Source organism: Mobula birostris, chromosome 3, assembly GCF_030028105.1.
Source record: "Mobula birostris isolate sMobBir1 chromosome 3, sMobBir1.hap1, whole genome shotgun sequence".
Taxonomy (NCBI): domain Eukaryota; kingdom Metazoa; phylum Chordata; class Chondrichthyes; order Myliobatiformes; family Myliobatidae; genus Mobula; species Mobula birostris.
In genome coordinates, this window is record NC_092372.1 from 129,736,336 (window position 1) to 129,748,548 (window position 12,213).

Consider the following 12,213-nt stretch of genomic DNA (forward strand, 5'->3'; position numbering starts at 1 on the left):
ATGTGGGTGATGATCAAGGTTACTCCATGAAAATCTGAATGGTTCACCCTAATAACCTCCTTTGTCTGTCGAGCCCATCTGGTCAAAAAGACTTTCCTCTTCCTACATTCAATATTTTTATGACTAAAATGGCAATGTTCAAAATATGCAATTTCTATTGATTCCCCAATGGTTTTTTCAGCTGCATGTGCCAGTGCCCAGTCTTGCAATCTTTAAATCCTGAAGACATCAGGACAATCCTGACAAAGCTAGCAATTTAGACAAACCTGCTGCTCTGTGAGGTAGACAGGGTTAATAATAAAGTGGTTTTCAGAAGGAGTCTGACAATCAATTGGACAATTAGTTGAAAGTATGGTTGTGAACTGCTCGGCCACTTACACGACCCATGGCAGTGCTTTCTGGTCCTGTTCATTAGACCATAAGATATGGGAGCTGGATTAGGCTATTTGGCCCATCGAGGCTGCTCTGTTATTTCATCATGGTTGATTCATTTTCTCTCTCAGCCCCAATCTCCTGCCTTCTCCCTGTACCCCTTCATGCCCTGACTAATCAAGAACCTACCAGCCTCTGCCTGTGGCAACAAACTCCACTGATTCACCACACTCTGGCTAAAGAAATTTCTCAACTCTATTCTAAAAAGACGCCCCTCTATTCTGAGGCTATGTCCTCCGGTCTCGGACTCCCCCATTATAGGAAACACTCTCTCCACATCCACTCTCTTGAGGCCTTTTAACATTCGATAGGTTTCAATGAGGTCACCCTCATTCTTCTAAAATCCAGTGAGCCCAGAGCCATGGAACGCTCAATCCTGGAATCATTTTCGTAAACCTCCTTGCACTGTAGTAATAAATTAATTCTAAAATGCTGAATATAAAGAGGTGATTATAAACCTTCTACCTTTCTGTTTGCAAGTCCGTTTGTGTTCTTTCTGAGCCAATAACATTAAGCAAATGCTGTTGGAAAACTTCGGAGTTTATTTATGAAAAAATAAATGCCTTAACTCTAATTAATCAGCACTTCAGTATTTGCAATGTTTTCTAAATGTACTGAATGTATCACCAGTGCTGCCTCTCTTGGTGCTGAACAAAAAGATTGGCTGCAATCTCAGCACTGATCCAAGCGACATTAAATTCTTCTCTTTAATGTCTCTTTTCAGGGTGGCTGGGGTTCTGTCAGAGTCCGTAATCTGCACCTGCACTCAAACTGCCTTTTTTCATGATGGATGAGTTCCTGTTCCCGGAGCTCACAGACAGGCCACTTTCAACATATCCAAGAGCAGCCTGGAAGATACACACCTCTGGGGTGAGGCCATGTAGGCAACCGATTCCATGCCGGTGTTGCTGCCTGAGACATCTCGGGAGAAATGGAACACCTTGACGGCGGATGCGGCTGTCAGAGGCCTGTGTACTTGAGCGTTCACTCTCTCTCTCCCTCTCTCGATGGTGGGGTGAGTTTGCTGCCGATTCTCGAGTTGGAGAATCTCGGAATAAAAAAGCAACGCGGCAGTCTGTAACATCATAACAGCGACTGTTTGTTGGTCTCCCCGCTTACTGTGGGATGGGTGATACCTCTCAAACCCTTGTTAGTGAGAGAGAGAAAGCCTGTGGCATGTTGAATTGGTGGGGAAACAATGGCCTTTGTTGGACTGCAGATCATGGTCTCTCTTTGGGGGCTTTGCTGTTGCTTGCTTGCTGGGTGGTGGGTGCTGATGCTTCCTGCTGAAATGGGTGGGGAGGGAGAGTGGGAGGTTGATGCTTTGCTGCTGCTTGTGCTTGGGAGGCAGGGAGAGGGGGCTTTGGGGTTCTTCATTTTTTTCTTTCGTTCATTCTTTGGGATTCTTTTCTGTTTTTGTGGATGTCTGCGCAGAGTAAGAATTTCAGGTTGTATACTCTATACATTCTCTGATATTAAATGGAACCAATGAACCATATATATGAAAGAGATTTCATTCCACTGCAGAGCAACAGACAATTTGCCGGTTAATGACAGTGTCAGGCCTATGGGTATTCAAGTATAGTATGCATCCTATTAAACACAATTCTCATATCAGGTCTATATATAACAGCTAGCTACTAAGGTTCGCTCATCATCACCGATGAAGACCTCAACACCATTAGTACTTTTTTACGAGGTTGAGTTGCCAGCTCGACACTCAACCTGGCAGGATGGAAAGCGTGCGTGGGAGCGCCCGATTGGATTCGAACTCGGGAACTTTCACTCCGGAGTTCAGTGCTGATGTCACTGCGCCACCAGCCGGCTCTGATGGTGTCGAGACTAGCGCTTGATTTGGATTTAAGTGAGGGAGAGTTGCACAGTGTCAGCTTCACTCTCTCTTCCCAATTCCCATCTGGATCCAGTGGCAAGACAGAGTCGAGATGGCTGGAGATGGGACTAGGAGCAGTGGATGACCAGGACATCTTCTGTGTCTTGTCGTGCTCTACACGTTCCACGACGCTTGCAGAGACCGCCTTCTTGACCGTTGGACCTTCCATTGGTCCCATCCGCTCAATCAGCCGGAGTCTGTCTTCACATGCTGGGATAGATAACTGCTTATCTCACCGAGAGTTTGAGACCCGTCAGCTACCCTCACCTGGTTTAGCTGGCTTGTCAAAGCCGTTGCCCAGGGTGTGGCCGCTGTCGCATGCAAACAGCTACAGGGAGCCACAGGCGAGAGCTGAGTGCCAGGTGGGGACCAGAGGTGGACAAACTGCCTTGAAACTACTAGCTACTAGATAGATTGTTACCACATTGACATAAATGTTCTTTTTGTTTCCAAATACATATTCAAGTACCAACTGAATTAACCAGGTACACTGCCAAGTCCAGCATTTTACAAATTGTAAAATTTTGCTTGTATGATGTGCATCTTACCACATGCAATTCCATATCTCTATAAAGTAATTAAGTTAATTATTAGGCATGGTGTCCACATACTGTTGGGATCAGTACACAAGACCATAAGATATAGGAACAGATCCATACATTCTTGCTGGCATTTGGCATTGGACATTTTCAATATACACATGTTATATGCAATATAATTTTCAGTATCATATCCATATATGTGTGATAAAACCATTTTAAGACACTGTAAATGCAGTCAATGTAAGAATTTCAGTTCCAATCTAAGATCCAGATCAAAATCCATGAAACAACTGGATGCAGGTCACCTTCTTGTGGTGGGAGTGTTAAAGCTAGATTCATACTCATGCAATAGCAAGCCCCTTTGTAATACCTCCAGTGCTTCAGTGATTTTTTTTCTTATCTAATACTGATCAACATCACCAGAGCTAAATCTGTCAGAGTAAGGCATGCACATTGTAGTAACCAGTTGAACTTAAGAGAATCCATGTCATCGTAAGATGAAGCAGTTATACATAAATGCCTTCTTGGTTGAAGACAGAAATCAATGTGATGGGAAGATCTTTTGTTTTGGCTTGAGATGTTCCATGGTTCAGCGAGTCTAGATAGAGCAGAGGATCTGAGGAAGAAGAGAAGAAAGATGGATGAAAAATACAAGTTACCTTAGTGTAAGGTGCATCAAAGAATCAAAAAAGAAAATGTCAATAACTTCCTTGATCAGTAATTAAAATTTGATTGGAAGTAAATTGTAAACAACTAATTAAACACTGCTTACTGATTGGATCACTATGGCACCCCAAATACTCCTCTGATCACCAATGAAATACATTCAGTGGCCACCTTATTAGGTACACCTGGACACTTGCTCCTTAATGCAAATATCTAATCGGCCAATCATGTGGCAGCAATTCAATGCATGAAAGCATGCAGACATGGTCAAGAGGTTCAGTTGTTGTTCAGAGCAAACATCAGAATGGGGGAAGAAATGTGATGGAAGTGACTTTGACCGTGGAATGATTGTTGATGCCAGACAGGGTGGTTTGAGTATCTGCTGAGCTCCTGGGATTTTCAAATGTTCCACAGTTCCATTTAATATCAGAGAATGTATACAATACACAACCTGAAATTCTTACTCTTCGCAGACATCCATAAAAACAGGAGTATCCAAGAGTGAATGACAGTAAAAACGTTAGAACCCCAAAGCTCCCCTACTCCTCACCCCACATACAAACAGCAGTAAAGTATCAACGCTCCCCTCTCCCATTTAGTTCAGCAAAAAAAAGCATCAGCACCCACCACCCACCAAGCAAGCAAATCCTAAGCCCTCAAGAGAGACCATGATTTGCAGTACAGAAAAAACAATCATTCACCCGACCAATTCGACATACCACAGGCGCTCTCTCTCCTTAGGAACGGGGCAGAGAGGTGTCGCACAGCAAGAGGGGAACCAACATGCACAACAGTCTCTAGAGTTTACAGAGAATGGTGTGAAAAATAAAAAACATACACTGAGTGGCAGTCCTGTTGGAGAAAATGCCTCGTTATAAGGGAGGTTAGAGGAGAATAGCCAAACAAGTTCAAGCTGGCAGGAAGGCCACATTAACTCAAAGACTACTCATTCACCCAATATTTGACATACCACAGGCTCTCTCTCTCTCCCTAATAAGGGAGAAAGTGGTGTCTCCCCTTAGGTCCCCTCCTTCTTTGCTTTCTCCTGTGTCCACTCTCCTCTCCCATCAGATTCCTACCTCTCCAGCCCTTTACCTTTCTCAACCACCTGGCTTCGCCTATCACCTTCTAGCTATCCTCCTTCCCCTCCCCCCAGCGTCTTCTCCCTTCCTGAAGAAGGGTCTCGGCTCAAAACATCGACTGTTTATTCATTCCCAAGGATGCTGCCTGACCAGCTGAGTCCCTCCAGCATTTTGTGTCTGTTTGGTTTCAATGCAGTACAGATACAGCAAACATTAAAGACAAAGACATAGTCTTTTAGCTATGCTTAGGTCTTTTGCACGCCTTGCATTTCCTTCACTGCAAGAGTGTTGTTATCCATCCAGGCCCTAAACTCAAGGCATACAGCTGTAAAGAAATCTCTTCCCCGCACCCTTTCACAATCCACAAATGACTGGGTGATTTTCACCTCTAGCACACCATTCCACAAACTGATCAGTCTTTGCTGGAGTAGAACTGCCTGATATAACACCCAAGTTTCATTTTGAGTCATTTCAGATTTCCTCCCTTTGGGCTGTGGGAGGAAACTGGAGCACTTGGAGGAAACCCACACGGTCATGGGGAGAACATATAAACTCCTTACAGACAATGCTGGGAATTGAATCTGGATCAACTGTACTGTAAAGTGGTGTGATAACCACTATGCTTCTGTTCCATCCTAATCACTTAGAAAATGATTGAATCTGCCCATTTTCTTTCAATACCACTTGAATCTTTTGTGATTTTCACTTTCATTTGATTTCCCTTTAGTGTTGAAGAGTTGAAAGAACTTCCTAACAGTCAGATTTTATATTTCACAGAGCTGTAGAGAGATGCAGCACACACCAAGCCCCTTCAACCCACAAGCCTGTTCTAACCAAGAACCAACCATTTGCACAAATCCCATTTTATTCGCCCCACATTTCCACCAGCTCCTCCCAGATACTACCACTCACCCACGTACTAGAGAAGGGGTTCCCATCCCAGGGTTCATGGACCTTCTTAGTTAATGGTAAGGCTCCAAAGCATAAAAAAGGTTGGGAAACCCTGCACAAGGGGCACGTTACAACAGGGGTCCCCAAACTTTTCTGCGCTGCGGACTGGTTTAATATTGACAATATTCTTGCGGACCGGCCGACCGGGGGTGGGGGCGGGGTAGGGTTGCCAACAGACAAGAGTAGCGTTCAAATACATTGTGTTTACCCCGAGAAAGACTACAATGACCATGAAGCCCTGCGCGGGCACCAATGCGCATGCATGTACGTGCCGATTTTTTCTCTACAAATCGTTTTTGGCCATTCTGTTCGGGGCGGGGGTGGTTAATCACGACCAGAATATAGGTGGTAAGTGGCTAATACAGTCAATTTTGTTTCTAAAAGGGTTTCTCTAACGAATTTAATATTAAACACACAGTGCATATTTTCCTGGTATGAACATATAAAATCATTGCAACGCAGCAATATCGCTGAATCAGTGGGAGTCGTTGGCTGAATACTTGTTTTCCCACAACAAGATTGTCCTATCGAGGGGTGATGGGAGACAGCGATACTCGAAGGGCTTTCCTTTTGTCCAGTCTATTCCACAATTTAGTTTTCGTTGCATTCATTGCAGCGATATGGTGTTGGAAATGGAAGCAACGTTTTCAGTGCTTTCGTGGCTATCTCAGGATACTTAGCATTGACTTTGATCCAGAATGCTGGCAGAGATATTATATCAAACATACTTTTCAGCCCGCCGTCATTTGCAAGCTCAAGGAGTTGATCTTCCCGCGTTGACGTGGATGACGCATGCGTAATGACCTCACGTGCGTTCAAGTTCCAACAGTGGGCGTGACAGGGAATGAGGAAAGGTGCAGCTGACCTATATCGCCAAATCATATTGTTTCCTTACGGCCCGGTAGCACATGATTTACGACCAGGTGGTTGGGGACCGCTACGTTACAACATGTCTTTGGGATGCGAATGGAAACTGGAGCATCAGGAGGAGACATGCGGAAAGTGACAGAAGTTATAATTGAATCCAAATTACTGGCACCCCAAGGCAACATCTCCATCAGCCCCATCACTGTGTTTTTCAGTTTTCCTTGCTCTTTCCCTTCCTCTCCACCATTCACTTGATCCATTTTTGATGTGATGGATCCATTTCTGATTGTGGGACATCACACAATGGGATGGGGGTATCATCAGAATGCAGAGATCGAAAAGGAAGCTTGCTGTGGCTGAATAAATTCTGCTGCTCCTTCAAGTCTACAAGCAGTACAAAAGTAGACAATTTATGAATTCAGCACCGGTAACGTTTTGCTGGAATTCCTGAGGTAATTGAATGCTAGTTCACACTGATGTGTAAAGGTCTGGTTAAAGTATAACATGCATCCTTCTTACAGTGTTGAACCACATAAGAGAAGATTGCTCTTTCATCACTAATGTGTAACACCCGTCTGTTAAGAACTGAAAATGGGTGAGAGCTTTGACTTTCTAGTGTCCCCAGAGTAGATGCATAACACATAGAAACACATAGAAAATAGGTGCAGGAGTAGGCCATTCGGCCCTTCAAGCCTGCACCGCCATTCAGTATGATCATGGCTGATCATCCAACTCAGAACCCTGTACCAGCCTTCCCTCCATACCCCTGATCCCTTTAGCCACAAGGGCCATATCTAACTCCCTCTTAAATATAGCCAATGAACTGGCCTCAACTGTTTCCTGTGGCAGAGAATTCCACAGATTCACCACTCTCTGTGTGAAGAAGTTTTTCCTAATCTCGGTCCTAAAAGGCTTCCCCTTTATCCTCAAACTGTGACCCCTCGTTCTGGACTTCCCCAACATCGGGAGCAATCTTCCTGCATCTAGCCTGTCCAATCCCTTTAGGATTTTATACGTTTCAATCAGATCCCCCCTCAATCTTCTAAGTTCCAACAAGTATAAGCCTAGTTCATCCAGTCTTTCATCATATGAAAGTCCTGCCATCCCAGGAATCAACCTGGTGAACCTTCTTTGTACTCCCTCTATGGCAAGGATGTCTTTCCTCAGATTAGGGGACCAAAACTGCACACAATACTCCAGGTGTGGTCTCACCAAGGTCTTGTACAACTGCAGTAATACCTCCCTGCTCCTGTACTCGAATCCTCTTGCTATAAATGCCAAGACTCGCTCCCACTCCCACAACCTACCACACTACTGACCCTCCTGAACGTCAGTGTGGACCCCGTGTAGGAAATGGTAGAGGTGAATGACATTGCTCTTTGAAGGAAATGCACAGTTAAGCAACATAGAGAATGTCAGTACAGTCCCAACCCAGTCACAGGCTCCCTAGGATTTTCATTTCTGCCCAAGTCTATTTAATCAAAAACAAGTTGCCTTTCAGGCCATGTTTCTCAGAACTTGCAACCAGACATTAGCAAACTTAAAAGTTCAGAATGCATTTATAATGCTCAGGTAGACAAAGAAGTTAGTCGTAGAAACATAAAGGTGTAATTTCAGAGCCTGTTGCCAGAAACCTCCAGTTAATGATTGACCAGTAGCACCAAGAGACAGAAACTCAAACAGATTCCCTATGGATCCTCACATGTGAGTGACTTTTACTATGATCTTCATTATGGAATTCCTTGATTTTTCTGATTACATTGAACTGTGTGATTCTACACTCTTGTCCCATGCATGCCCCAAAGTTCATAGAACAACCAGTATTCACATCAGGTTTCTGGCATTGTTCATTTGGTTTCTGCCCTGCCATTTTGGATCACATATGTACACCTAACATCTTGCGTCTGCTGCACACAATGAATCTATTCTGAAACTGGCCTGGTGTTTAAAGGGATTTTTGATTATTTGCTGGATTGCTGTGGATTCTTATGGAAGATACCTCCTTATGCTCCATGGAGCTGAACCTCTGAGCTTGAAGGATTACAGAAATAACATTTTATTTCTACAACACACTGACAGAGCATCGCACAGTTGGAATCAGAGTTAGAGAAGAGCTCATTTGCAATGGCTTCTGGTACCTTCCTGCCCATTGGGAGCTTCACTGGCTCACAGGGCAGCATGGTAGTGTACAGGTTAGCACGACGCTTTACAGTACCAGCAACCCAGGTTCAATTCCCGACGCTGCCTGTAATGAGTTAGCATGTTCTCCCCATAATCGAGTGGGCTCCCTCCCGATGTCCAAAGACATACCGGTTGGTAGGTTAAGTGGCCATTGTAAACTGTCCCGTGATTAGGCTGGGATTAAATCAGGGGGTTGCTGAGTGGCGTGGATGGAAGGGCCAGAAAGGCCTGTAAATAAATAATAAAATGTTGATTGCCACTTGATTTATTTTTCTATAGCTAAATACGCCCAAACTGATATCGAAAATACAGCACAGAATTCACTTGCAAGGATATTTTCAATCAGAACAGTTAGATTTTAATAAGCTTGTCTCCCTCAAACTGCATTCTTTGTCCTTTGACACTACTTCCAGCAGACATTGTGCTGCCACTGAAGGTCAAGATCATCGCAGCCTGCTGCTGCTGATCTCTGCCACAGCTCGCACTCTCAAAGCTACAGCTCACTCTGCCCTCTGTGGGAATCATCCAAGCTCCCGTCACCTGCTTTTCCTTCAGCCCCAGGAAGTGGCACCACTGGTGTAGGTGTTTGGCTGGGCAGCAGGAATTCAGAGACCGCATTCATATCCTTGTGGAGCCCGTAGTGCTTGTCCTAGGAGCGCCCGACTGCTGATCTGAGTGTGTCGTGACCCCAATACAAAAAGAACATGTTACCTTCAGCCAGTCCGTGTCCGTCTCATACCGACTTACATTCTCTCATTTCTCCCCCTCATCATTGTGGGGGCTACACATTCAGTGCCAATGCTCTCTCGAGACTGGAAGAGTGTCATTTTTATTGGGCTGGCTGCGAAGTTGACACCTGCTGGGCTAAATGCTGAGAATTGAGAGCACCACACTGAAACTATCTATATAACAGTCTCTCTCAATGCAGAATTACACAGGGAAATCTCTGTGCGATTCCAAGAATCTCCCAATGGACACCATTTTCATTACGCAACTTCTATGAACTGTATTGGTATTAAAAGGGTGTAATGCTGTCTTGAGCCCTGTATGTAGGAAAGCCACTGTTGTATTTGGGAGACCTGTTTAAAAGCTATTTGATTTCAGACAGCCATAACCCCAGCCTTCTTTCACTGGCTATATTGTCACCCGTTGTCCATCTGGTTACTATCCAGAAAGCAATCACATAAGGCACTGGTAAAAATGGGGGAATTGAAATTTCTGCTGCACATTCCAGCCATTTTGGGTTACCATGTAGCCCTGAGACAGTGTGGGGTCTTTACTGATTTCCCTTTGGATCATCTGTGGCATAATAGGGAGGCTTTTGATTTGCATTAGGGAGAATATGTCAAGAAGATTATCATCTTTTGTAAATATTTCCTTTTCCAAGGGTAAATGGGACAATCTATCAGCATTTCCTTGATTGGTTGTCCTCTTGAATCCAATGTAGTAATTGTGCCCTCTAAGAAGCAGAGCTCATCCCTTTACTTGTGCTGCTGCTGTTAGTGGTACTCTCTTCTGTGGATTGAAAATGGGCACTAGTGGCTGATGATCCTGCACTAGTGGTTCCTGCACAGGTATTGGTTGAAAAGTTTTACACCCAAAACCAGACTCAAGACTCCTCTGTCAATCTGTGCGTAATTTTCCTCTGCGGCAGTAAGGAAACAATTAGAGATTGTGAACAGTGCATGGCCAGCTGCTCGATCTGTGGGCCTATGTCAGGCCACCAGACAAAGCTTCGAGCCAGCACTTACATTTTGATAATGCGTTTTAATTTGCATTAGGGAGAATACAGCACGAGGAGTGTCCTCTTTTGTAAATTTTTCAGACAATTCCTTTTCCAAGAGTAAAGGGAACAATCCAACAGCATTTCCATGATCAGTTGTCCTCTTGAATTAATCTCGTGCCATCCAAGAAACAGCTATTTTGGCATTAGTGTTGCTGCTATTATTGGGACACGCTTCTGTTAATTGACAATGGACACAAGTGGTTGATGATCAGTAATGAGAATAAACCCTGTCCCATAGAAGGACTGGTTGAAACACCTCACACCCCAAACCAGACTCAAGGCCTCTCTGTCAATCTGAGCATAATTTTTCTCTACAGTGGTGAAGAAGTTGATGCAAAGGCTATGGAGTGTTTCACTTCCATCCTCATAACGTGTGATGTGATTGCACCTGTACCATAAGGCATGGCATCATAGGCAAGCTTCACTGGACGATATAGATCAAAATTTGTGAGTACAGTCTCTGATGTCACCACCAATGTTCCCTCTAATTTATAATGACTAGTGTGCACGAAACTCGTGTTGTGCAATTTTTTGCCCAGTGACAACAATGTGTGCACACTGAATTTTATATATAGAGGTATTCATCCTAACAACTAGCAAAACATTGTCAATAAGAACTTTGATCTCCTCTAGGCTTGATCATTTTTTCCCTCATTCATCTGCATGCTCACAAAATATACATAGCAAGCCTATAGTAGGTAATGAAGGATTTTCTTGCCAGAGCTTTTGCACACCGTCCATATGTGATATGCTTGCTAAATGACAGCATAAAATGTCAAGTTTCTAAATATCACTCCACTTCTTCCCACTTGCAAATTCTCCAGTAACTTTTGTATCATGGCAATACACACACGTAACACCAGTTTCTATATTGTACATAAATATTTCTCGTAGCTGCATGCTCCTGACCTCATGAGCTTTTGGTGTAGCAGTTTCTCCTGCTTCATTCAGCCATTCCTCTTTAAATGAACTAGCAATTCTTCTGTGCTTCATGACCTTTGCTCCTTTGGAATTCGACGTAATGAATCAATAATTTCTTCAATAAAAATAGTATAAATAAGCCAGTCCTAAAATCTGTAGATTCCATGTTGTCAACACCGTCTACATCAGAAACCGGAAAAAGAAAATGTGATTGTATACAATTCTGAAATGTGCTTAACATGCCAACGAGGCAGTGGGTGACAACCTTTTGTGCGCTGTTTAAACTCCTTTGCACTAGTAGCAAAAGATGTGTGTGCAGCAATCTGTTATGGTAATAGACAAATCCTAAAAGGATCACAACTGTGCATATCCTTTGGCCTTGGAGCATCAACTACTGTTTAAATTTTCTCAGCACACTTGTGTAAATCTCGCACATCAATCATGTAATCGCAGTAAGTGATGCTTGGTTTAAAAATTCACACTTGTTGTGTCATGCTCTGAGCCCACAATCTTCTAATCTTTTTAATGCTGTTTTGAGATTTTCATCCTTACTGGTAACAATGATGTCATCCAAGTAAGATTGAGAGCCTGGGCAGCCTTGCAGCTCCTGGTCCATAGCTTTCTGCCAGAGTACAAGTGCAGATGCTACTCTAAAAATAAGCCTATCATAGTGATAAAGCCATTTGTACTTGTTTATGGTGAGGAATTCAGCCATGTAAATTGAAAAGCCCTTCCTTTTGAGCATGATTTTGAAACCTAAACTGGCAATCGACAATGGTTTTGGTACGAAATGTTCCCACCTTATGTTGAGGATATCACCAAGCTTATTTTGGCTGGTTTGGTTTGGAGCAGTTAAACCTCTAAGCAAATGATGCTTTGCCACCTATTGCACTC

The 12,213-nt window shown here is 43.7% G+C and overlaps 1 protein-coding gene across 5 annotated transcripts in view; it reads right to left on the reverse strand.

Moving 5' to 3' along the window:
* Window positions 1-954: 954 nt before the first annotated feature.
* The window catches only part of LOC140195279 (ras association domain-containing protein 8-like), a 78,574-nt gene continuing 67,315 nt past the window's right edge, over window positions 955-12,213 (reverse strand). For 2 of the 5 annotated variants that reach the window (XM_072253356.1, XM_072253357.1), the window contains one exon: window positions 955-3,481. In XM_072253356.1, coding sequence (XP_072109457.1) covers window positions 3,372-3,481 — 110 coding nt within the window. In that variant the 3' untranslated portion in view covers window positions 955-3,371. Of the gene's footprint in view, window positions 3,482-11,307; window positions 11,500-12,213 lie in introns of all 5 variants that reach the window. The other 3 variants (XR_011885408.1, XR_011885406.1, XR_011885407.1) reach the window with 3 other exon arrangements.